At 41.1% G+C, this 26,959-nt stretch overlaps 1 protein-coding gene across 2 annotated transcripts in view; it reads right to left on the bottom strand.

Moving 5' to 3' along the window:
* The window catches only part of LOC124878576 (SH2 domain-containing protein 3C-like), a 78,212-nt gene that overhangs the window by 47,241 nt on the left and 4,012 nt on the right, over positions 1-26,959 (bottom strand). Inside the window, exons 2-6 of one of the 2 annotated variants that reach the window (XM_047382582.1) lie at positions 22,224-22,872; positions 19,911-20,060; positions 4,931-4,970; positions 3,366-3,494; positions 1,239-1,630 (exon numbers count right to left, since the gene is read on the bottom strand). In XM_047382582.1, the coding sequence (XP_047238538.1) occupies positions 1,239-1,630; positions 3,366-3,494; positions 4,931-4,970; positions 19,911-20,060; positions 22,224-22,872 (1,360 nt within the window). The remainder of the gene's footprint in view (positions 1-1,238; positions 1,631-3,365; positions 3,495-4,930; positions 4,971-19,910; positions 20,061-22,223; positions 22,873-26,959) is intronic. The other variant, XM_047382583.1, reaches the window with a different exon arrangement.

Here is a 26,959-nt window from a genome sequence, read left to right as displayed (position 1 = left end):
AATTCATGTTTCACTCTTTGAACTGGCCTCGAAGCGATTCTGGCAAACCGACCGGCCCCTCAGGAGGGGGAAGCAGTGGGGTGGTTTGCAGCCGAGTATGAAGCTGCTGGGATGAAGATCAGCTTCTCCAAGTCCGAGGTCATGGTTCTCGACCGGAAAAGGGTGGCTTGTCCTCTTCAGGTTGGAGGGGAGCTCTTGCCTCAAGTGAAGAAGTTCAAGTATCATGTTTTGAGAATGGAGCGGGAGGTCGACAGACGGATCGGCTGCCGCAGTAATGGGGATGCTGTGCCAGTGCGTTGTGGTGAAGAGAGAGCTGAGCCGAAAAGCGAAGCTCTCAATTTACCGGTCGGTCTACGTTCCTACTCTCACCTTTGGCCATGAACTTTGGGTCATGACCGAAAGAACGAGATCCCAGATACAAGTGGCTGAAATTAGCTTCCTCCGTAGGGTGGCCGGGCACTCCCTTAGAGATAGGGTGAGGAGCTTGGCCATCCGGGAGGGGCTTGGAGTAGAGCCACTGCTCCTCCACATCGAGAGGAGCCAGTTGAGGTGGCTCGGGTATCTATACCGGATGCCTCCTGTACGCCTTCCTCGGGAGGTGTTCCAGGTTTGTCTGGTACACTGGTGCAGTCCGAACACCCCTCACACTGCCTCCGCTCACCATCCTCAACAACGCCCAGTCTACTATGGATTACTTCTGGTTGCAAGGAACCAGCTTTTCTCAAGAACTGAGCTTGTCCTCACATATAGACACTGTTGAGAAGAAGGCCCAGCAGAGACTGTACTTCCTGAGGCAACTCAGGAAGTACAACATTTCACAGGAGCTGCTGGTCATCTTCTAAACCGCCATTATTCAGTATGTCTTGTGTTCATCCATCACCGTGCGGTCCAAACAATCAGGTCTACAGAGAGGACCATCAGGGCTGACCTTCCCTTTATTCAGGATCTGTACAGGTCTAGGGTCAGGAAAAGGGCAACCAACATCTCTGCAGCACTTGAAACCAAAGTCAAATTCCTTGACTGTGAACACAATCCTGGCCACAAAAGCTGATTCTGATTTTCATGGTTCTAGAGATAGAGCTACGCATCATCAGTCCTACAAGTTTGGAAATTTCTCCCTCCAAACCTCTTTCATGGAAATGAATTGTCACACAAATCTCCATGAATTCAGGAAAACACTAGAAACTCAAAACAGTGCCAAAAGAATGAAGCTATAAATATTCAGAGTGAATCTCCACCTGCTCGGACAGACCACCTTGTCTCTCATGCTGTCCTCCTTTATCTCTCTCTTGTTGGATGGTGCGCTGAAGGTGGTGCTGAAGACCGTCTCCAGAAAACTGAGCGGGAGCATCCTGTTGACCGGCTGGTTAATCTGAGCTCTGCTCCACTGCATCAGAGCCATTTGGCTCCCCATGTAGTAGTGAACCAAGGACGGGATAGAGTCAAAGGCCTCTCCTTCCAGGCTGTACTGGGCCTGGCTGTAAGTCTCACTGGACTGAGCCACCGTCTTCCTGATGGGGAAGTGAATGGTTTTGTTCTCCCAGCAACAGGTGAGGACGAAGCCGCCCTGAGTGGACTGAGAGTCTCTGACCAGGAAATCACCTCCATTCACCACCAAACTCTCCGACACCTACAGAGATGTTTAATCCGTCCAAAGCAAAAAATCAGTAGATGTTTTTGGTGTTTTATTTGTCTCATCACAATTGAAGATTGTTAAAAAGTCATCTTAAAATAAACAGGCTGCAGTTCGGTACTAAATATGCCTCTGACCAATAAAAGCATGATATGAATTGGACAAATCTAAGTTAAACAGAAATACAACCTTTTTAAAGAGAAAAGACAATTTAATTCCCAGAAACCAGACACCTTCTTATCTTATTAAATTTGTCTGTCTAAGAAATGAGGATTTTTCTTTTTAGTATAAATACTGCAAACAAAACAATTCTTATTATAATTCTTATTATACTAATTTAAGCTTCACAGAGCGTCACAACTTCCAGGTGTGGACAGTTCTCCCTCTTGTGGTGAAACTGTTGCATTGCTCTGGTGCCAGAATAAGCTGAAGTTTCCTCTTTTGATTCACTTCCAAACGGACTGACTGGAATTTGGTTGCCTTATCAAGACAAAAGTAACAGATTTGGATTTTTTGTTGCATGATTCATTACACAGAGCATTTGTAATCTTTCAACCTAATTTACAACTATGGTTATTAAACAACAACAGGAAAAATCCCTCAGCCTCATAAGATCAAATTAAGCAGGGTTTGTATTTCTAACTCAGGTCAGTGATAAACACTGCAGAGGTTTTACTTGTGATTTCTCAGAGAGAACAGAGAAGCTCATGCATCAGAGCAAACCATCCAGTTTGCAGAAACTAATCTGGATGCTGACTGACGGAGACGTTGCATCATTACACTTTAGTCTCTGTGTCTGAGAAACACCCATTATCATCGATGAACAGGTACCTGTGGCGCCGCAGAGGAGCACTGCTCATGTGCATGACATCAGAAGTCAGCACACAAATAATGACATCAGGCACTAATTTAACTGGCAATCATTTTGTAGTGATTGGATTACTTTTGTGCAACTATGACTTACATCCAGATGCCTGTACAGTATCTACAGCTGGCAAAGACTGGAGATCTGTGCCTTTTTAGTAGAGGCGAGTAGTTTCACTCCGCCGCCTGCAGTGGGTCACCTTTTTAAAGATGGGTTGTTGAAAAATCCACTTTTCCCTCAATATTAATTTTGTACTAAGTTGGTGGTTAAGTTGTAATTTCCTCATTTCCCACAAACCTCACATGTAATATACTTTGCTTCCTTAAACACCATGTTTTTGCCAAATTGGGTCAGGCACAGTTTGTGGTTATTACGGGTTTATTTATTGCTAACCAGTATAGAGGCTTGTGAAATGATGTAAACCCTTTCATTTTCAAGGTCTATGTATGAGGGCACAAAAAACTAAACAGCTCTGCAGGTCTAAAAACTAAATAATTGAAAATAATGACTGCCGTGCACGGTAGTGGAGGGGTGATTATTGGGGTTACAAGAATATCCATTGAAAAGATGAGACAAAAGCAGAGACATTTTGGGGACTTTTAACTCAACTTGTCTAAATTTTGGTTTATTTTTTGTTAAATAAATTAGAAATATGTGGATTATGTATTTTCTTGTCTCTGAATTTTTTTATTTAAGTCATAAAGTTAATAAGGACCACATTTTTTGGTTTTATGGGTTTATTTTCATGACTTTGTGCAACAACAACAAGTGTATTTTCCTTATTTTGAAACACAAATCTAAGCTTTATTTCACATTCTAAAGCTAAAACGTTTGAAATTCAACTATTTTCATGCAACTGGAACATACCTCCCAGGGTATCGGCCCATGGTACCAGGCATGACTCTTAAGGTTGGTGCCGCTCAGCCTCAGCTCCTCCTCCAGCTGCTTCCTCAGCTTTTCACACGGCGGCTCCAACCAGAGCTTCTCCCTGGAGAACTTGAAAAGCATCACAGGTGCAGAATTAGACACGACTCCAGAATTCAAACCAAAAACAAAAGACAAGAAGCTCAGATGTGAGAAGCGTTGGTTTGCTGCATCTCCCCTGCAGTCAGACTACAGTCTTCCCTGCTTTTATTTCTTTTAATATAGGACAGTAAGTTAGGAAGGGGAGAGAGAGGCAGGATAGACATCTCTGGCATTCCCACACAGGCATCCATAGTGGCAGTACCAAAGGCCAGAAGCAAGAGAAATGTTGGAGTCTTGGCCTCATCACCCTGGCAACGCCATTATGAGACAGGGTCATCACTCAGCAGCTTTTGTCCATTGTGTCTTTATACAAGCAAAACAAGCTACTGTATATCAGGAATTTATGTTTAGGATGAGCTGGGAATGGTTCAACCTTACACCTCCCAGCCCCTCAGACCGGACCCAATGGTTCCTCCCTCTGAACAAGAAATCAGAAAGCTGGGAATCATGCCAGGACCATTTCAAAACAAAACAAGAGGGTGGGAGTGTGTGTGTGTGCGTACCTGTTTATGTTACCTATTCGTGACCTCTGATGATGACAGGCCCTATGGGGACCAAAGCCCGAACAATGGGGATTTGCCACCTTAAGGCGGGGCTATGGGGACCAAAGCCCTGCCCTAAGGCGACAAATCCCCATTGTTTGGGTTAGGCATTAATTATAGAGGTGTGAAGTGATTAAAGGTTAGGTGTTACGGTTGGGTATAAATACAGTTACTAAAATTAATGAAAGTCAATGCAAAGTCTTAATTTGGGTAGAAATACAAACTTGTGTGTGTGTTTAATTTCATCAACACTATCATTCACAGCAGCCCATCCCATTTTAGGTTTGCGTGTTTGGTCCAGTTAGAGCGTTAAATGGAAATTATCTCGGTTTCTTAGAACTATTTGCAGTTTAAGCTGATGTTTGCATCTTCACATCTTCTTTATTTAGGCCTGAGCAGCAAACGCTGCGAAGGCCTATTGTAATTCGAATGTTTCTTATTATTCTTCTCCGAAATGAATTGCCTATTTGGCGGCTTGAACATATACGAAAATGCTCCACATTTTACCCAAAATTGTCCCCCTAGTGAAATTTTAGTACTCTAATGCAATTGATAATGGGCGTGCCCAAACCTCTTTGCCACGCCCCCTAAAGTGAGACAGGCCAACTGGTAAGTCCTAGAGAGTTGAAACTTGGTACATAGCTAGATCTCCCCAAATCATGAAAAAAAAGTCTCTTGGGGGTATGCCCTAAAACCAACAGGAAGTTGGCCATTTTGAGTCAAAGGGTACAGAGAGAGAGCTGATGTGGCACAAAACAGGAAGTCTGTTAAGCAGAAGTCATTAAAAAAGCAACATGGGAGACAGACGTCAGGCTTTATAGAAGGTGAAAAAGGAACATGAAAATTCAACTTAAAGAAGCTCACTTTCACATACTCTCCACTGCAGTCGGTCACTTTTATTAACCTGAAAGACAAAAAGAAACAACAATTATTTCCCCTCAACCTATATTTATTTGTACTCAATGAAACTGGGTTATTATTGGCATATGAAACTCACAGTTATCCAGAAGGAATGAAGGTCCAAACTGGACATAATTTGGTTCAGATGCAGACCAGTGAAGTATGCATCGAATAATGATACCTCAGGGTTATCCTCAGTTTAATAACAGTCTAACTCTGTCAAGACATCCTCACTACTGACTGTTATGGCTGTTCTGACTTGCTGTTGGATGCTTCTAAAACTGCCTGATGCTCTGGTGCTTGTCTTGAAAACTGAATCATTTACACATCCATGGCTGGTCTGGACCAAATTACAACCAAACGGGATCTTTCATTGTAGGTGCTTAATAGTTTTAGCCAGATAATGTATCTGAATATATTAAAAAAACTGAACAAAATAGTGATTAATTTATTAAATTTCTGCGATTAGAGTGTTTCTTGTTTTTTTACCATGAAGAAAAGGCTGTTTTTCTGTCTTGTTTTTGTCAGTAAAGACAAACCTTTTCAGCTAATGTCGACTTAGGATGTTGGAGGTCCACAGAACACGTTCTTGGTCTGCCCCAGAGGGAAAATCTTCCAAAATCTTCAAAGGGAAGCACCCAGGAGGCATTGTGAATATATCAGATGCCCTTTGTCACCTCAACTGACTCATTTTTTTTTAGGTGCAACGGATCAAAGGCTCTTCTCCAGCTTTGCTCTGGCTCTACTCCTGCAAGATGATGGAGCACCTCCACCTCTCTCTAAGGCAGAGCTCAGCCATCCTAAAATAAAGCTAATTTAACCTGCCTATATTTTTTTATTTTACACGATTTTCTTCTTTCTGTTATGATCTACATCCAATAAGTGAGGTGTCAGAATATAGACAGTGTGGTCATTAGACAGCTTCACCCTTTGACTCGGTTCTTTCTTCACCAAAACAGCTCAAAGCAACATCCACATCACAGCATCCATCCAGCTCCAGGCCCATCCTATTGTCACTCATGAACAAGTCACCAAGATACTTAAATTCCAAGACTTAAGGCAGAGACTAACTTTTCAACTGCAGGGAGCAGTCCACGTTTTTCAGGTTGAAAACCGCGGTGTCAGACTGATAGGAGCCGACTCTCATCTCGTCCACTGCAGCAGCTTTGTTCTCTAATTAGTACATCTTCACAGGGGTCACTGTTGCCTCCATAAGCTGAGGGTTAAGCACTCGTAATTAGGTTCTGACTCAAAGTGCAGTTTATAGGCAATTTTACTCTGTATGACTATTCCCGTTTCTTCTTGTATTTGTCAAGGTTACTCAAGAACATTTCTGGCAGTGGATAGATGAGAAACCTATCAGGAAGAGATAAAACTGGATTCTTGAGGGTCAGGTCTGAGATGATTGTTGGTTCGTCTGTAGCGAAAACTATAAAAATCAGACTGTTTTTAATCAATCAATCATTCAATATTTTAAATAATTCTAAAATATGTAATATAATATGATAAATATAATTCAAAAATATTAATGAGGTTAAAAATTCCTTTAATTCAATCCCAGAGATGGTGCCAAGTTTCATAAAGCAGTACTTATACTGAGCATAACCTGTTGCTGTAAACTGTCAGTAAGCTGTGTATAATAACCAGGGAGGCTTCCTCCTGTTGGAGCTCGAGGCTTTTGTGAACGGCCAGCCTTTAAAAGGAGCACCGCTACGTTTAATGTCTGTCTGCTCGCTGCTAAATACCCCAGTTAAAAACACAGGGAGAATAACTAGTTGTTTTTACTGTTATTTTGCTGAATAAATCACTTACTATCTACAGATTTTTAAATAAAAACCACAAAAGCAACCAAACTGTCAAATTTTTAATTTAAATGAAATCAAAACATGACCACAATGCAGAGAACAACAACTTCTTTGTTCAAAAGAAAAGACGGAAACTGAAGATGAAAAGTTATGCACCAGAAAATGGTTTATCATTGTTTCATACATGGCAGTTCTTTAACAACTGAAATATATATATATATATATATATATATATTCTACATTGTCAAGTTATTCTAATTTCTGCCTTATACAAACAGCCTACAGTAAAGTAAAATATTGATACATTTTAATTAGTTTGAGTTTGCACTTTGCTGCGAGAGAGAGAGAGACCTCGAAGGGGCCACAGATGAGAGTAACAATTTACACACACATATTATATATATATATATATATATATATATATATATATATATATGCATTCATATATACCCCCAGTGCCTCCCCAGCCCCCCCTCTAGCTCTGCCCTTAAGTACCAGCGAGAATTTTAAACTCCTTTCACCCCTGTATATTAGCAAACAGCTGACTCTGATACTGTAGCAGGACCACCGTCTGGGTTGCAGCAGGAATTCTACTAGAATCAGACATCCTTTGCTGTCTCCTGTCTGTCCTCTTGCACAACCTTCTACTAGCAGCAGTGAGTTTATTCGACACCACCCAACAACAACTTGCAACACAACAAACTTCTCCAGGGAGCACGGGGAATATCTTGGCCTCCAAAGTTAAACTCATGCATCGACTAACTATCTGCAGCGGGAACTTTTTTCTTCCCCTCTGATCCATCCACTTGTCACGTCCGCTGGCTTATTACCAGGACTGACAGGAGTCACAATGCTCAGCTCAGAACCTTGAGGTTTAACAAAGCAGAGAGAAACACCAAAGTGGAATGTCTTCATCCTGACAGCAGTGATGTGTCGAGTCAGTGAAACAATGCGAGCTGGCAGAGAGAAACTTCTTTTCTTTCTGTTGCTCTGCTCATCCTCAGCTTGCTGCATACTTCAGTGAGTCAGGGGAGGCGACCTTTTGTTCCCAAACACAAACTCTGAGTGCAGATGGCACAGATGTGAGCTCAGCATGAGAAACTCCACAGAGCTCATGTCGCTAATCTAAAGTCTGGTTTTCCAGGCTGTGTTGCTCCAGTTTGTGAGGCTGAGGGTTATAGAGTTAAATAACTTTGCAGACAGCAGTGGTGACAAAGTCCTCCAGATAGAGAAGCCATGTATAAAGGACAAGCTTAAGTAACAGAGAATATCCCAATCATTTAAAAGGGAGTCACTCGGCCTAATTCCTCACCTTCAGTCTTGGAAAACCTATGATGAACAAACATCTGGAGCCATAAGATCTTTTTACAGCCATAAATTGCAAATAATTCAGATGAGTGTGTTTGGTTTGTCATTTATAGATATAGATTATGTAGATTTCAAGTGATCTTTTAATTTGACCAACATGTTACTTCTGACTGGAAGAATCATAAATGTTTGGCCTTGCCAGAGTACTGACTTTAATCTGATACAGAATCTGTGGAGGGAGCTAAAGATTAGGACGATGGCAAGGAAGCCTTCCAATCACAAAGATTTGCAGTTCATTACTAAAGACAGATGATCAAAATACCAGAAGAAACATGAAAAAAGCTGCTCAGCTATGATATGATGGGTTTGATGCTTTAGTGCCAACAGAGATTTTTCAGTTGACTGGCTAAGAAGATAATAAATAACTTTTTTATAATTGAAATTTATCTTACATTGTTTACAGATCCTTTGAGAAATACCCTTCTCATTTCTTATCAGGAACAAACTTCTTAACTAAAAATACTGTCTCAAGTTCTTTGAAATCTGGGATCTATAAAAACAGGAGCTATGAAGCTCCACATTCATCCATTTACAAAAATAATGTCATAATGACAGACAGATGTCATTGAGTTAGTGAAATAATTCAGTCCAGGTTAGTTAGTGTTTTTATGCTTGTCTCTTCTGAGATGGCCCTAATGTCAATAAACTATGAAAATTCCAAATTTTGTGTGTTCATAAATAGAACCAACGTTTTATTTATTTTGAAATGTGTATCTGTTCAATTAAGACGTATCCAGTTTAGGTTTGATCAAATTAAGTATTTAAATGTTGTCCAGACTCATTCAAAAACTAGGGAATATCACCAACAGAAAGCTGCAAAGTCATAACCAACTTTAATGTTGTTATTGGGTAACACTTATCTAGTCTTGTACAGGTCCTTCTCAAAATATTAGCATATTGTGATAAAGTTCATTATTTTCCATAATGTCATGATGAAAATTTAACATTCATATATTTTAGATTCATTGCACACTAACTGAAATATTTCAGGTCTTTTATTGTCTTAATACGGATGATTTTGGCATACAGCTCATGAAAACCCAAAATTCCTATCTCACAAAATTAGCATATTTCATCCGACCAATAAAAGAAAAGTGTTTTTAATACAAAAAACGTCAACCTTCAAATAATCATGTACAGTTATGCACTCAATACTTGGTCGGGAATCCTTTTGCAGAAATGACTGCTTCAATGCAGCGTGACATGGAGGCAATCAGCCTGTGGCACTGCTGAGGTCTTATGGAGGCCCAGGATGCTTCTATAACGGCCTTTAGCTCATCCAGAGTGTTGGGTCTTGAGTCTCTCAACGTTCTCTTCACAATATCCCACAGATTCTCTATGGGGTTCAGGTCAGGAGAGTTGGCAGGCCAATTGAGCACAGTGATACCATGGTCAGTATACCATTTACCAGTGGTTTTGGCACTGTGAGCAGGTGCCAGGTCGTGCTGAAAAATGAAATCTTCATCTCCATAAAGCTTTTCAGCAGATGGAAGCATGAAGTGCTCCAAAATCTCCTGATAGCTAGCTGCATTGACCCTGCCCTTGATAAAACACAGTGGACCAACACCAGCAGCTGACACGGCACCCCAGACCATCACTGACTGTGGGTACTTGACACTAGACTTCAGGCATTTTGGCATTTCCTTCTCCCCGGGTCTTCCTCCAGACTCTGGCACCTTGATTTCCGAATGACATGCAGAATTTGCTTTCATCCGAAAAAAGTACTTTGGACCACTGAGCAACAGTCCAGTGCTGCTTCTCTGTTGCCCAGGTCAGGCGCTTCTGCCGCTGTTTCTGGTTCAAAAGTGGCTTGACCCGGGGAATGCGGCACCTGTAACCCATTTCCTGCACACGCCTGTGCACGGTGGCTCTGGATGTTTCTACTCCAGACTCAGTCCACTGCTTCCGCAGGTCCCCCAAGGTCTGGAATCGGCCCTTCTCCACAATCTTCCTCAGGGTCCGGTCACCTCTTCTCGTTGTGCAGCGTTTTCTGCCACACTTTTTCCTTCCCACAGACTTCCCACTGAGGTGCCTTGATACAGCACTCTGGGAACAGCCTATTCGTTCAGAAATTTCTTTCTGTGTCTTACCCTCTTGCTTGAGGGTGTCAATAGTGGCCTTCTGGACAGCAGTCAGGTCGGCAGTCTTACCCATGATTGGGGTTTTGAGTGATGAACCAGGCTGGGAGTTTTAAAGGACTCAGGAATCTTTTGCAGGTGTTTAGAGTTAACTCGTTGATTCAGATGATTAGGTTCATAGCTCGTTTAGAGACCCTTTTAATGATATGCTAATTTTGTGAGATAGGAATTTTGGGTTTTCATGAGCTGTATGCCAAAATCATCCGTATTAAGACAATAAAATACCTGAAATATTTCAGTTAGTGTGCAATGAATCTAAAATATATGAATGTTAAATTTTCATCATGACATTATGGAAAATAATGAACTTTATCACAATATGCTAATATTTTGAGAAGGACCTGTATTGTTTGTGCAATAGGCTTATTTTGTTTTCCAGCAGAGTAGCTGACTACTCAGGCTGAGGTGTTTCATTGTGTTCATCAGAGAAACAGCCAGGGGTAAGAGACTGTCTCTATAGCGGCTGGTTTGTGCAAATAGCGTTCTGTAGCGCCGACCTGAAGGTAAAAGTGTTCATAAACACAAACTAACCCTAGAACTGTACAAGTCCTGGATGGAGGGTCAAGACAGGTCCAGACTGCAACAAACAGGTGAGATGATGATCTTCTCATCAGGGTTGGCCTTCTCATCTGTTTGTTGCAGTCTGGACCCATCCTGTTTTGAGGATGGTGAGGGTAGGGAGCATTGGGGTTGTTCTTCGGAAGTCCACCACCATTTTCACAGTCTTGAGCGAGTTAAGGTCCAGATGGTTCTGACCTCACCAGTGGACCAGTCAATTTACCTCCTGTCTCTATGCAGACCTGATATTGTCCAGGACCAGGCCAATGATGGTAGTGTAATCTGCAAACTTTAGGAGTTTCACAGGTCCACTGAGGTGCAGTCATTTGTGTACAGAGAGAAGAGGAGAGGGGAGAGAACACACCCCCGGGTGGCGCCAGAAGGATGACACAAGCTCAATTTGTCACTAGATGATTTGTGCCAGAAAAGGGAAACAGAAAAGCCACAGTGGAGAATACTGAAAGTGGTTTTATTAGAAAAACCTGTTTTATGTTTTAAGGAACAAAACTGTTTAAACACTTCCTTTCTTACATCTGAGTACTGTAGGGTCATGTCCAATTGGCACTTAATAAAAAATAACTAGATTCAAAATATTAAAAATGATCACCTCACCTTACCTGTCAAGATGCCTGATCTGCTTCTTAGCTTCAAAATATGAGCTGGGCTTTACCTGCTGTTCTGCAAAATGCCATAAAATGTCATGATAAGTGGAAAACCACTTCCTGTTCTGCAACTATCAAAGAGGATGTGTATCCTACTTTGATAACATAACTGACTGTTCATGTGCAATACTGAAGAAAATATCTTTATAGTCCCCCTCCTTGAACCACCACATTAATGTGGTGGAGGGGTTTGAGTGCTCCTGGGCAAATGCTCCTGGTAGGGTGTCAGGCCAGACAAAGAGTGACAAATCAAAGTTTCAACAGTAAGTACAAATAACCCAATGTGAAGGCCTACCAGTTTCATTGGCGGTTATTTCCCGCCATTGGAAGGCTTCTTTCCATGCTGGATTGATGCCAGACCTCCATTGCTTCTGCATGTTAAGCCCTCCAACTGCAGAAATGACATCCTTTTCTATGACTGACACAGTAATAGTACTGGCTGCAGGCCCGTCGTTTTGCTCCTCGCCATTGGTGGAATGACTGTCACCCAATTCGTGTTTAGCAGCTACCTGGAAGAACGCGGTGATAAGATGCCGTTTATACCCACCCTTCAAAGCTGATATGATTTTAGAAAGCTTTACCGTTAGCGGTCGCGCAGGCTCATAGGGTGAACGGATGCAGGAACAGACTCAGCGCATGCGCTATTGCTGACATAAAAACCATACAAAGGGAGCCCAGATATCAGTCAAATGGCTGATACACAAATTTTTTATGAGCGTATCGGCGTAATGTGACAATTTTCAACGTACCTACCCGCTACGCTGAAAGGCGCTGGCGAGAGTCCTGTGACAGGGGAGGAAGCTGGACTGTCTGGGTCTGCTGGGAACCTCTAGCGAACTCAAGACTTCAAGCAAAAACGTCTGGGCTGGCAGGAGTTCGGGGAGGCTATGGAAAGGACTATTGTGATTCTGGCAACTCGTCCGGCACCTCAGGAGGTAGAAGCAGTGCTTTGTGGGTATGGGGAGCTGCTGAGCTCAACGGGGGGACATTATTGGATGGTGGAAGGAATACTTTGAGGATCTCCCCAAATAGGTACCTTCTACCAAGAGTTCTGCAGCAGGCGCCATATTTAGTATCCATAACATGGCTTCTCCTTCGATAAATACTATGAAGTACTACAGAAGTACTACTCCCCCTTAAGCTCCAGAGCAGCAAACTGCCAAAACTCTAGCTCTTATAAAGGCAGTCACACTTTCTGATAATCAGTTAATCAATGCATTTGATTAGGATCGACTTACCCTCCTAGGTTTAATGAAAGCCATATGCAAGGAAATGTTTTTTCCCCACTAGACATAACAACAGAATCATTTAAAGAATCGCGTAAAGATTTGCTCTTATATTTGTACAACTGACAATAATCCAAGTATGGATCAGATACTTCCCTTTACCATTCAATAACCTTCCCAACAAGTTTCCCAGCTTAGTTTTATTAGAACACCACTGAACTTCTGACACTGAGCTCCATCTGAAGGAGAGATCCACAGAAAGTCGAAACCCTGCTCTGCCTCAGGGCTTCGTTCCCCAAACCACCATCACATTTTACAGCATTTCCTGTTCCTCAAGCCAGTAGCTCTTAAATCACCAACCAGAATCCAGATACAGAGGCACGCTTTGAGGCTCTCAGCTTCCCATTACAACCCCATACTGTGACATCTCCAAAAGCTGCTGACAACAAGCACAAAAAGAGGAAAAACAATCGGTTATGGAGCTAGCATGGCCTTTACAGTAACAGTCAGAATAACCTCAATAACCACTTGGCTGTGATTGGTTGGTGAAATAAAAAAGAAATGCCTTCAGTATCACATCATAAACCTCAGCAGCTCTTAATCTGACTTAGTAACTAAAACTGCTGTTCTGGGAAACACAGAGAACGTTACAGTGGTTACATGTTCGTCCATGTCCAGTCACCTTGATAGATTTAATATCTCCATAATTACTCTCCTGATATATTCAACTACTACAGATCAGGTCAAAAACAGCCTCAATAAAACAACGATGAACACAACAGGACAAACATCTGGACATCTGCTGCATGATCAGAATTTGTTTTCATAGCACAGTTTTACTCAATTTACCTCACACTGATATTACCAGATCACAGCAGAACGAATGTTAATCAAAGAACAAAAAGGTTTACTTTAGGGTTGAGAAGATCTGCAGGAGTCTGCATTTCATATAACATTTGTATTATATATAAACAGAGCTCTGAAAATGTATTTGCCCCTTCACCAGTTTCCACTGTTTTTGCCTTTTTCATATCGAACATTGTTGATATCAAAGTTAACCTGAGTAGCAAAAAAGCAGTTTTCAAATGATGATTTCCTTTTCCAAACCAACCTAACCCTGTTTGAAAATATTATTGCCCCTGAAACCCAAGAACTGGTTCTTCCACCCTTGACAGCACCAGCTGCAATCAACAGTTGTTCTAACTGGCAATTAGTCTCTTGCATCCCTGTGGAGGAATTTCGGCCCTCTCTGCCTTGCTGAATTGTTTTAATTGGGACATGCTGGAGGGTTTTCAAGCAGCATGAATGGCCCGTTTGAAGTCATGCCAAAGGTTTTCATTTGGATTTACCTCCTTAAGACTTTGATTAGGCCACCCCAAGTGCACTTGAGTTTCAGATAAACTGATGGTCGGACATTGATCTAACACTTTCCAAACAGTTCCACTTTTGTCTCATCAGTCAATAGAATATTTTTCATAAAGTCTTGTGGGCAACATCAACACCAGGATCTCAAGGTCCAATTCTCAAGGTCCAATCCTTGAGAGCTGTGGTCCTGCACCTTGATTGCATGCTGAGGATATGGTTCAGCGATTTGAGGTGGGTAAACTTGACCAGAGATTAAACTAAAAGCTGGAACACACAAGGCTTTGAGACCTGGACTTTGAGACTCCTGATCAAGATGTTTTTTGGTAAATGTATAAGAGGAGCTCTACCATTCTCCTTGTCTGGTTCTTGTTGTTAAATCATGAACTCTGACCCTGGGGCAAGTTAGGGCTGCAGAACTTTAGATGTTGTTCTGGGTTCCTCTGTGACTTATTGAATAAGTCCTTGAAGTATTTTTGGTAGGCCAGCCACTCCAGGGAAGGTTCTCCTTGAGGGCCACTGTGTCTCAGTGGGTTTTAGCTGTCCTGCAATCAGAACGGTATAAGTTTGACTCCAGCTTCCTCTAGCCACATACAGGTCCTTCTCAAAATATTAGCATATTGTGATAAAGTTCATTATTTTCCATAATGTAATGATGAAAATTTAACATTCATATATTTTAGATTCATTGCACACTAACTGAAATATTTCAGGTCTTTTATTGTCTTAATACAGATGATTTTGGCATACAGCTCATGAAAACCCAAAATTCCTATCTCACAAAATTAGCATATTTCATCCGACCAATAAAAGAAAAGTGTTTTAATACAAAAAACGTCAACCTTCAAATAATCATGTACAGTTATGCACTCAATACTTGGTCGGGAATCCTTTGGCAGAAATGACTGCTTCAATGCGGCGTGGCATGGAGGCAATCAGCCTGTGGCACCGCTGAGGTCTTATGGAGGCCCAGGATGCTTCGATAGCGGCCTTTAGCTCATCCAGAGTGTTGGGTCTTGAGTCTCTCAACGTTCTCTTCACAATATCCCACAGATTCTCTATGGGGTTCAGGTCAGGAGAGTTGGCAAGTCAATTGAGCACAGTGATACCATGGTCAGTAAACCATTTACCAGTGGTTTTGGCACTGTGAGCAGGTGCCAGGTCGTGCTGAAAAATGAAATCTTCATCTCCATAAAGCTTTTCAGCAGATGGAAGCATGAAGTGCTCCAAAATCTCCTGATAGCTAGCTGCATTGACCCTGCCCTTGATAAAACACAGTGGACCAACACCAGCAGCTGACACGGCACCCCAGACCATCACTGACTGTGGGTACTTGACACTGGACTTCTGGCATTTTGGCATTTCCTTCTCCCCAGTCTTCCTCCAGACTCTGGCACCTTGATTTCCGAATGACATGCAGAATTTGCTTTCATCCGAAAAAAGTACTTTGGACCACTGAGCAACAGTCCAGTGCTGCTTCTCTGTAGCCCAGGTCTGGGGAATGCGGCACCCGTAGCCCATTTCTTGCACACGCCTGTGCACGGTGGCTCTGGATGTTTCTACTCCAGACTCAGTCCACTGCTTCCGCAGGTCCCCCAAGGTCTGGAATTGGCCCTTCTCCACAATCTTCCTCAGGGTCCGGTCACCTCTTCTCGTTGTGCAGCGTTTTCTGCCACACTTTTTCCTTCCCACAGACTTCCCACTGAGGTGCCTTGATACAGCACTCTGGGAACAGCCTATTCGTTCAGAAATTTCTTTTTGTGTCTTACCCTCTTGCTTGAGGGTGTCAATAGTGGCCTTCTGGACAGCAGTCAGGTCGGCAGTCTTACCCATGATTGGGGTTTTGAGTGATGAACCAGGCTGGGAGTTTTAAAGGCCTCAGGAATCTTTTGCAGGTGTTTAGAGTTAACTCGTTGATTCAGATGATTAGGTTCATAGCTCGTTTAGAGACCCTTTTAATGATATGCTAATTTTGTGAGATAGGAATTTTGGGTTTTCATGAGCTGTATGCCAAAATCATCCGTATTAAGACAATAAAAGACCTGAAATATTTCCGTTAGTGTGCAATGAATCTAAAATATATGAATGTTAAATTGTCATCATTACATTATGGAAAATAATTAACTTTATCACAATATGCTAATATTTTGAGAAGGACCTGTATTGATGTGCCCCTGGGCTAGGCACTAAGATTCCTTACTGATCTGCATATCGGTGTGTGAATGTGTGTTTGTTTCTGAGTGTTATTGGGTGAATGTGGCTAAAGTGTAAATCGCTTTGAGTGGTCGGTGCGACTAGAAAAGTGCTGCAGAAAATCTGTTCATTTCTCCGCTGTTCCATGTTTTCTCCATTTGAAGATAATGTCTCTTATTGTGGTTCTCTGGAGTCCCAAGCCATAGAAATGGCTTTGTAACTTTCTCCAGACTCAAAGATGTCAGTAAATTTGTTTCTCATCTGTTCTTGAATTTATTCAGATCAAGGCATGGTGCGTTGCTTTTTGAGACATTATAGCCTTTTCAATTCAATTCATTAATAGTGCCAAACCTGTTATGATTTGGGTGTGTTTGGTTTTTTGGTTTCGGGTTTTTTCTTTATGTTTTTCACAGTTAAGGTTTTGAATCGTTCTTCTGTTTATTATTATTATTATTATTATTCTTGTTAGATTTTTGAATCATGTTTCTGTTTATTTTCCTGGTCATGCTTTAGTTTTGTCGTCTTGTTCATGTTTTGTCAAGTTTGGTTTTCGGATCTGGTTATGCTTTTGTTTCAAGTCTTTCTAGTTTCTGTTGGTTTGTGTTCAAGAGTCTCTGTTTTGCTCCAGCCACGTTTTGTTCTTCTGTCAATTAAGTTTATTCGGATCACCTGCACCTATTAATCTGTCTTCCTGTTTCACCTGGTCACGCTCCATAAATACACACCTGTTCAGTTATTCATCGTGGAATCATTTTCAAATCATGCTCATGCCTTCCTCTCAGATCATGCTCATTTCTTGTTTTTTGGATCATGCCGTGCCTGTTTTGCCTGCTCGTTTATTGTTTTGTTCCTGTCTCTTCTTGTAAGAGAGTTTTTTGTTAATTAAATCTTTTTTTTTTAATTGCCGTCATGCTGCCTACTAGTCTGCATTCCAGGGACCTCTATCTCGCAAGTCCTAACAAAACCACAGCAAATATCATCTCAACACATTTGAAAAAATTCTAAACCCTACTTCATGTTGTCAAATTGGTTGTATTTAAGGGATTTTTGATTCTACATGTCTGGTCTTACTAAGCCTGACAGACCTGTAGTGTAATTGTCTGGTGTAAATAACCAAGAAAATGTGGATATTTACAGTTCATTTATGATGATATGAAGGAGATTATTACTTTTTACACAGGGCCAGGTTGTCTTGGATAGCTTTAAGTCCAATATTAAGAGTAAAGGGAACAAAGGATACAGGTCCTTCTCAAAAAATTAGCATATTGTGATAAAGTTCATTATTTTCTATAATGTAATGATGAAAATTTAACATTCATATATTTTAGATTCATTGCACACTAACTGAAATATTTCAGGTCTTTTATTGTCTTAATATGGATGATTTTGGCATACAGCTCATGAAAACCCAAAATTCCTATCTCACAAAATTAGCATATTTCATCCGATCAATAAAAGAAAAGTGTTTTTAATACAAAAAACGTCAACCTTCAAATAATCATGTACAGTTATGCACTCAATACTTGGTCAGGAATCCTTTTGCAGAAGTGACTGCTTCAATGCGGCATGGCATGGAGGCAATCAGCCTGTGGCACTGCTGAGGTCTTATGGAGGCCCAGGATGCTTCGATAGCGGCCTTTAGCTCATCCAGAGTGTTGGGTCTTGAGTCTCTCAATGTTCTCTTCACAATATCCCACAGATTCTCTATGGGGTTCAGGTCAGGAGAGTTGGCAGGCCAATTGAGCACAGTGATACCATGGTCAGTAAACCATTTACCAGTGGTTTTGGCACTGTGAGCAGGTGCCTGGTCGTGCTGAAAAATGAAATCTTCATCTCCATAAAGCTTTTCAGCAGATGGAAGCATGAAGTGCTCCAAAATCTCCTGATAGCTAGCTGCATTGACCCTGCCCTTGATAAAACACAGTGGACCAACACCAGCAGCTGACACGGCACCCCAGACCATCACTGACTGTGGGTACTTGACACTGGACTTCTGGCATTTTGGCATTTCCTTCTCCCCAGTCTTCCTCCAGACTCTGGCACCTTGATTTCCGAATGACATGCAGAATTTGCTTTCATCCGAAAAAAGTACTTTGGACCACTGAGCAACAGTCCAGTGCTGCTTCTCTGTAGCCCAGGACTGGGGAATGCGGCACCTGTAGCCCATTTCCTGCACACGCCTGTGCACGGTGGCTCTGGATGTTTCTACTCCAGACTCAGTCCACTGCTTCCGCAGGTCCCCCAAGGTCTGGAATCGTCCCTTCTCCACAATCTTCCTCAGGGTCCGGTCACCTCTTCTCGTTGTGCAGCGTTTTCTGCCACACTTTTTCCTTCCCACAGACTTCCCACTGAGGTGCCTTGATACAGCACTCTGGGAACAGCCTATTCGTTCAGAAATGTCTTTCTGTGTCTTACCCTCTTGCTTGAGGGTGTCAATAGTGGCCTTCTGGACAGCAGTCAGGTCGGCAGTCTTACCCATGATTGGGGTTTTGAGTGATGAACCAGGCTGGGAGTTTTAAAGGCCTCAGGAATCTTTTGCAGGTGTTTAGAGTTAACTCGTTGATTCAGATGATTAGGTTCATAGCTCGTTTAGAGACCCTTTTAATGATATGCTAATTTTGTGAGATAGGAATTTTGGGTTTTCATGAGCTGTATGACAAAATCATCCGTATTAAGACAATAAAAGACCTGAAATATTTCAGTTAGTGTGCAATGAATCTAAAATATATGAATGTTAAATTTTCATCATGACATTATGGAAAATAATGAACTTTATCACAATATGCTAATATTTTGAGAAGGACCTGTATACTCAGGTTATATTAACATCTTATATCTATTATAATTTGCAAGATGATCTGAAACATGGAAGTGTGATGAAAAAGCAGAAACATAAGAAATCTGTACTTTAATCTACTGAATAAAACTTAGTCTCAAACATGATGGATGGGTATAGGTTGATGCAGCTGGCAGTTATACAGGTTAGCTGTTTAAGGCCAAGTTATTTAATGAAACCTGGATTTTGTAATAGCTAAGTCTAGGGATGCACTGATATAAAAATTTGGCCTATATCAATGTTACTGCAGATATATCCCTAATTTAATCATAATGATTAGGAAGTTGTAATCTGCCATGTTTGTTAGGATGATAAAGTGCATTAAGTATTTGATACATCAAAGAGTAAATTAGATTTTTTTTCTGCCTGTATTTTATATTTACAGCATCTCTGCACATGCTGAGTTTCACACAGAGTGAGACATTAAAACACCCTGCAAGGTGTCCTGCAGACTGAATCGGGTATTTAAGGAACCAGATTGTTTCTCTTCTTCAATATCAATTTTGTGACTGAAGGATTAAATTCCTTCTCTTGTGTAATGCAGCCTACAGTCTGATCATAAGACTCTCGGACAGTAAACCAGCTTTCAGGTTTAATTTATAGCACCTAACTAATCAAACATGCGGGGTGAGTTTCCACGGTGAGACCTGAACACTATCAGCAGCGGTAATAAGTTCGGATGTTAAACCTCAAAGCTGATGAATCAAACTGAGGAACTTTTCTCCTCCAGCTGCGGTTTCGCTTTAAAAAGACTGATCTAAGCCCTGGCTGAGCCCGCGGAGAGGCGGTTTCTCACCTTCCCTGGGTCTCCTTCTCCCTGCACCGGACTGACACACAGCCACCATGCCGGACCTGGTTCATGTTTCCCCGCAGAGTCTGATTCACGCAGTGGACTGCGGAGCCGCCGCAAGCAGGCGGGGAGACACTGCGCATGTCCGCTTTTACACTAACACACGAATAAATTTCATCAGCTCAGGTTCCTCTCGCCAGAAATAAAATCACATTTTAAAATGACTGTTCATCTATTCACCACAACAAAATAAAACCCACATCTAGGATTGGTCAAAATTAAAGGCATGTGTCATACAACCCTGATTACCTTATAATGCCACAATAAGTAAATAAAGCTAATTGCTTTTATTTAAAACGAAACAGTCCAATTATTACTTTGCTGCTGCTAAAATAATTTTATATTTAATATTACGTTTATAATAATGTTGTTTAGGACATTTATTTTTTGTTATTTTGATTTTATTTTATAGGCACTCAGAGCGAGGAACCATGTGTGGTTGCTGTAAGGAGGACCAGTCCTGCCATAATGATGAAAACATACAGAAATAATAAAAAAATGGCTTGATAAAATAATTACTGGGCCAAAAAGTAGCTAGACATATAAATTAGAGTGTCATTAAATGCAACAAAGCAATCAAAAGAAGAGATTTTTTGAATAATTAATCAATTGATTGTACATAAATATATATTTCTATGTTAATTTTTAACTATTGTAATTTGTCTCTTTGCTATTAAACTTATTTTTCATTTAACCCACTCATTTTCAATCATACATCATTTCTTAAACTCTATATTTTTCCTTTGTTTAATACAAATGAATTGTTTTGCATTTTTTTCCTAGCCTTTTTATTTCTTTATATTCATTACCACCCAAATAAATTTAAAACATTGTTTTTAAAAAATGTATATTATTCTTAAAATAATTTCACTGTCCTTTTATTTCTTAAGCACTGATATATTTTCTTCTCTAAATCTATGTTCAATTTTCTTACCCAACAGATTTCCCTGAGCTATTTATTTGAGTCTTTCTTTTTTACATTCCTTGACCGCTGTTTCTCCCCCCAACTTGCAGCTGGAAATGTAAAAAGGAATGAGGCTGGACTGAGACAGAGGGGGCGGGGCTGAGACAGAGGAGGCGGGACTGAGACAGAAGAGGCGGGACTGAGACACGGGGGGCGGGGCTGAGACAGAGGAGGCGGGACTGAGACACTGGGGGCGGGGCTGAGACAGAGGGGGCGGGGCTGAGACACGGGGGGCGGGGCTGAGACAGAGGGGGCGTGGCTGAGACAGATGGGGCGGGACTGAGGCAGAGGGGAGGTCTTTGGAACAGCGTCACCGCCTAAGCTTCTCTCCTATTGGCTGAGGCCAAGCCTCTGGGAAGGAGGTGCCGAGTCTCATTATGCCAAATCAACAGAACATGGCACAATTCAAGTTGACACGAATACAGAAAGGAGTACGAAGGAAATAAATGAAAAGGATACAACTTATGTATACCATAAACACAAAATGCTGGGGATTTCGAATCGTCCTAACACACAAAATTTAAGAAGTATATTAAAATGTTTAAAAAGATTACATGTTTCTAATGCGTTATATACAAAAGTAATTCTATTGATGCTTTATTTGTCCCTCAGTAGTAACATTTTTTTGTATCAACAGTAAACTGACTGGAAGCACACAGCGGCACACTAAAGATAAGCAATTATAATAAAATAAAATAATTACACTGAATCGAAGGTACACATATCCATAAAGAATACTAACACTTATACTTATTTGGCTGGAGTTGAGATCAGATATCACTCATCTTCACCCAACCTTGGTTTATAGATGCCCATCCCAAGCACTAGTGCACTCAGTGCTTCCCTCTAATGGAATGGCACCCTGGGCAGTGAGCCATGTTGCCCACATCAAAAACTGCTACTCGTTATTATGTGTCCTTTTCTTAAGATCCATATAAATTTTGTAAAAGCAGTATCTCTATGAGTAACGCTGGCATCTGCATTAAAAAAATCGTTAAGTTATTCAAGTCAGGAATTATGCTTTAGAACATTTGGTAAAAACTAGGGTTTTTGCATATTGTATAATCTAATCTAAAGAAGTGTCTATTTTAATTTAATCTATTGAAGAAAGAGAAGTACAGCTTTATAGGTCTAATTTCACAACACTTACTTGTCAGTGACATATAGTAGAGACTGAGTTAAACAGGGATGTATTTCCATTGAGAAACTGACTGATTTGTATTTGATCTTCTCTGTGCAGACAGATTTAAATTTAGTATGTTTGGCCTCTGAGTAAAATAAATTGCATTTCTCACCTGCCATTAGCAACCACTTTCTGTGAAGCCTCTGTGGTTTCCTGCTTCTCAGCTTGTGGGTCGACATGGCTGCAAGCTCTTCCAGAAATCGGGTCCATTGGCACATAAATATCCTGCTTCGAAACCAAGTTTAAATGCTCCATTGCAGTCTTGCCTCTTGTTGCCTCGGACTGTGTAACGTGTTCTTCTGACAGGTCTTTGAAGCAGCTGGCAGGTGCCGAGGTCAAAGGTGATGCTTGGCTGGGTGAAGTGGGCAGAGGCCGAGTCAAAACCAGCTGGGGCTGCTCTGTGCTCATCATGCTGAGGCTGGACAGAGCACTGAGCAGGGGAGAGTCTCGAACATGTTCCTCTGCCTTCCAACTCATCTTCTCTGTGCTCTCTGCAACCTTCAGGCCCTTAAAGCTCTTCTTCTGCTTCTCACTGCGGGGACCGGTACCCACATGGGTGTGCATGTCGCTGGAGCGGGCATAACTGGGGCTGCGGAGACCTGACTTCATGTCGTCAACCGACTGCTTCTCCTGCACCGCCACTGCTGCTGCTTGTTTGTCTCCACAGAGACTTCCATTAAACTGAGAGGCGGCTTTGTTTTTGCTTTTCTCTGACGGGCAGCGGGAGGAGAGGTTGGCGAGGCTCCCAAACCATTTAAAACCTGCAGAGGAGGACGCAGCTCATTAGGCTTGAAAGGAACATAACATTTCTCTGCCTTCACACACCAGAGGCCACATCTGAGTCAAACTCATTCTTTCATGTTTTATGGAAACTAAACCTCAGATTACAGACAGCCAGCAGGAGACTGGTGGGGAACTAACGGTTTAGACTGGTGCTTAATTTCATGGTTTGTGAACTTTAGATTAGGGGATACACAGATCATTTTCAGTTATCAGCTTTATTGTTTTAACAGTCTATTTGCTTCTCACTGCTGTTTGGTAGCTGTTCTTAAAATATATTTTATGTAAGGTGACATTCAGTGTCCTTAAAGGTGCCCAAAACCTCTCCGGGTACTCCGGCTTCCTCCCACAGTCCAAAAACATAACTGTTAGGTTAAGTGCTCTCTAATCTGCTCTTAGGTGTAAAAGGGGGTGTGCATAGTTGTGTATCTCTGTGTTGCCCTGCAATGGACTGGAGACCTGTCCAGGGTGTAGACTGCTGGAGATAGGCACCAGCTCCCCCACAACCCTGTACAGAAGAAGTGGGTATAGAAAATGGATGGATGGATGGATGGATGGACAAATCAAGCAAATCAAACAAAAACTAATGAGCTGAACAAGAATGAGCATGGAGAGAGCGAAAAACCAGGAAGAAATTAGCAGAGGTGATGATGATAATGATGATAACGAGGAGACACTGGAGGTAGACATAGATTCTAACATCCTGATAGGAGTGTTAAAGTTAAAGTCATAAAATGATAATATGAGAAATTAAAAAAAACTAATTATAATCAAGCATTTATTACAAAAAAGTGTCCAAAAATCCTCAATAATCAGGGGTAAATAACAAAGTTCATCAAAATGATCTAAGAACAACGTAAATATAGTATTAATTTCTCTGCAACTTGTTAACATCAGTGTTTATGTTAATGTTATATTATGCTGTATTTAATTTATCTCATTATTATTGTTGTTGTTATTAGCAGTAGAAGTAATTTTAAATTTTGATTCCAATAGATGGTTAAAACTGGACTTTTCAGCAGACGGCAGCATAGAACAAGTCATTTAGAGGGGTGACTTTGGCTCAGTGGGAAGAGTCGGCCAAACTAGAATGTGGCTCCAGTGTTAAAGTGCTTTGAGTGGTCGGAATGACTAGAAACGTGCGATTTATAAATTCAGGCCCTTTACCATCTAAATATAGACTTGTTAACATGTATACGTGGTTACTGTTAGTTTGAAAAGCTTCTTAAAATGAATTCTAAAAATGTCAGGTTAATGTTTAAAACAAAGCTTATATTCATTATTTGATTCATTCAGATATTAACAGACACCAGTGGAGCAGGAAGTAAAATAAGTGTGTGTTCAGAATTTATTAAGGAGTGACGTGAAGAAACGTTACTCTATTCTTTGCATTTTTCCTGATAATTTAGGTTCCTTTCAGAGAACAGCAGCCAGCACTGACTGAGTTTGATGACCTGCTGCTTCCCTCCTGCTGTTCACTTAACCTGCAGCGTGTTAATGTGTAAACCTCATATAACTGGAGACCTTCAGTCTGTTTCCTGTCAAACTTCCTGATGTTTTTCTATAAAAATATGAAGGATTGATGTGCAGTAATCAGAAAAAAAACTTTAAATCTTAATAAACCCAGAATTACAGAGCTATACATGCATAATAAAGGCTATTAGCTCTATTTGTGAGTGACTTGTTTTAACGTAACAACAGTGTTGACATGCAGGAAATGACTTGCAAACGAGCATTTTGTAAAAGAGGGGAAAAACATCATTGAGAGCTGTTATCACGAATATAGAGATGACAAATCCTTGATAAGTTCAAACATCCTCAGTTTAAATTTGTCTGAGCTGTCAGTTATTCTGCTGATCCTCTAGTCAGATCAGGTGAAGTCACAAGATGTCTTTCTGTTAGGGTCATCAGAAGAATGGTTGTCTAAAATTAAACATCTAATTTCAGCCACATGCAGATGACACACAGATCTTTTTTCAGTTGAAGCGTATTTTCAGTTGTCTGTCTCAACGAGGTAAAAACTCAAATTGCTTCTTCTCCAGATCTGGGTGCCTGAAGCAGTTTGTAAAATCTCATGTTAAGAATCTTGGGTTGATCCCTGATTTGAACTTTTTTCTAGAGAAACGGTTTAGTTTGGGAGTAAAACGAGACTTTTTACTCCAGAACAGTTAGAGACTTTTATCTAATGTGAAACTAAAATGTTTCTGGACGAGTGATTTACGCCTTTGTTTTCTCCCAACTGGAGGTCCCAACCCGAGGTCCAGGATGGTCCAGGATGGTCCACAGAGGTGATCGGGCCTTTTCTGTTGTAGCTCTCCCTAACTGCCCCTTCATATCAGACAGGCTTGAACTCTTGGTGTTTTCAAGTTTCTTCTCAAAACACACTGGTACTCACTGGCTTTTAATACAGCACGAGGATTGACTTATGGTTGTATTTTGTCTTGTGATGTTTCTTTTTTATCGTTTTTAATTTTGAACTATTGTTGTATGTAGTGCTTTCGGTGTGCAGTATTTTGACCAATGTCAGCTGTTTTTTTTTTTTGTGTTACATTAATACATTAATACATAATAAATACATTTTGATTTTTTTCATCCATATGGACCAGGTAAGCTCTGAAAGCTCTGCTTGATATTTTGCTCCAGTGTAAGACAGCAGCATTGCTCTGTTGACCTACTAACTGCATGTCCGCAGGGCGACGTACTGAGGTACGCTCAGTAGAAATAGTGTTTTCCTCTGAAGAAGTGATGTCTTTGTGAGACGTGCGTGTCGGTGAAATGAAAAGGTCACAGATGTTATCTGAAGATATCACTGAAAGTGTAAAACATGAGTCACTGTTGATTCTGTTTTTATTCCCTCTGACATTGGACAACTGCACCTGGAGGCTGAGTTTGTGACTTTAACTGATAAAAAGATAAACAGAATTTAATGACCAACTCATAACTTTATGGTTTGAGTCATCAGTCACCATAAAACTGTAAAGAACCAGTAATGGTCTCTGATGTCACCTCATGACTTCATCTTTCAACTAACACCATAAACAGGATCAGAAACTAGGGAGGGGCCTGGCGGAGTCCAGCCTTCATTGGGAACAACCTCAACTTATTGTCAAGAATACACAGCTCTTGCTTTGGGTATACAAGAACTGGATAGCCCAACAACAGCATTTTCCTGTGGCACCCCGAGCAATGCCAATGGGGACGTGGTAAGCCTTGGACTTGACTGTCAAACACCCATGACTCCCCCAGCAGGTCAGTAAAGGTAAAGATCTGACTGTTCCATTGTTTCAGGACAAAGGCCACATTATTTCTTCTGAATCCAAGGCCTGATAAACATGAATATGAATGAGGACATAATAGAAAACGAAGAAATGGCAGGACTGATAACCAATCTCCAGCATCTGAAAGTCATGACTTTTAAGAACCTGGTAGAAAACACAAGAACTGAGAGACCAATCATCCTTTGGTTGATGTATCTCTTTGGGAATCACATTATATGAACTAAAAACAGAACACCTGTCAGTGTTATCCTTGGGATATTTCATAGATCATTCTAAAGAAAGAGGAACAAATGGTACCTTATTGACTTGGCGCCAATAACAAAGTGCCCGAGGATTAAATTTAAAACTGGTTCTTGGCATAGTTGTGCATTATCTGCCAACTCTGCTGTCTCTGGAAGATGTTCAGACATCTCTAGACTCTTTGACCTTCTCTGTATGGTGATTGGAATAACTTGCAGACTAAATAAACAATCTTCAGCTGCAACATGGCTAAAATGTAGCTTCATATTGTGAAGGGGACGACACAGCGAGGTGTTGTCCCCTCCAGCAGACATGTACTGTTTTCTCTTTGCTCAGCCGAGGCACCGTCCCTTCTGGCCGCACAAAGAAGACCCTGTGCTCTTTTTACAATGGTCCGAAAAGATGTCTGTAAGTAGAACAGCAGACAAAGGAACTGTAGATACAGCCAGACAAGTGTTAATTCATCACATTCTGTCAGGGGATTATACAAATATTCACATCAGCCTCGTTCCTCCAATCTATCAGATACATCTCTGTTTCTACATGACAG

This window comes from Girardinichthys multiradiatus, chromosome 12, assembly GCF_021462225.1.
Source record: "Girardinichthys multiradiatus isolate DD_20200921_A chromosome 12, DD_fGirMul_XY1, whole genome shotgun sequence".
Taxonomy (NCBI): domain Eukaryota; kingdom Metazoa; phylum Chordata; class Actinopteri; order Cyprinodontiformes; family Goodeidae; genus Girardinichthys; species Girardinichthys multiradiatus.
The sequence above is the reverse complement of the archived record's forward strand: the minus strand, read 5'-3'. Positions and strand labels throughout refer to the sequence as shown.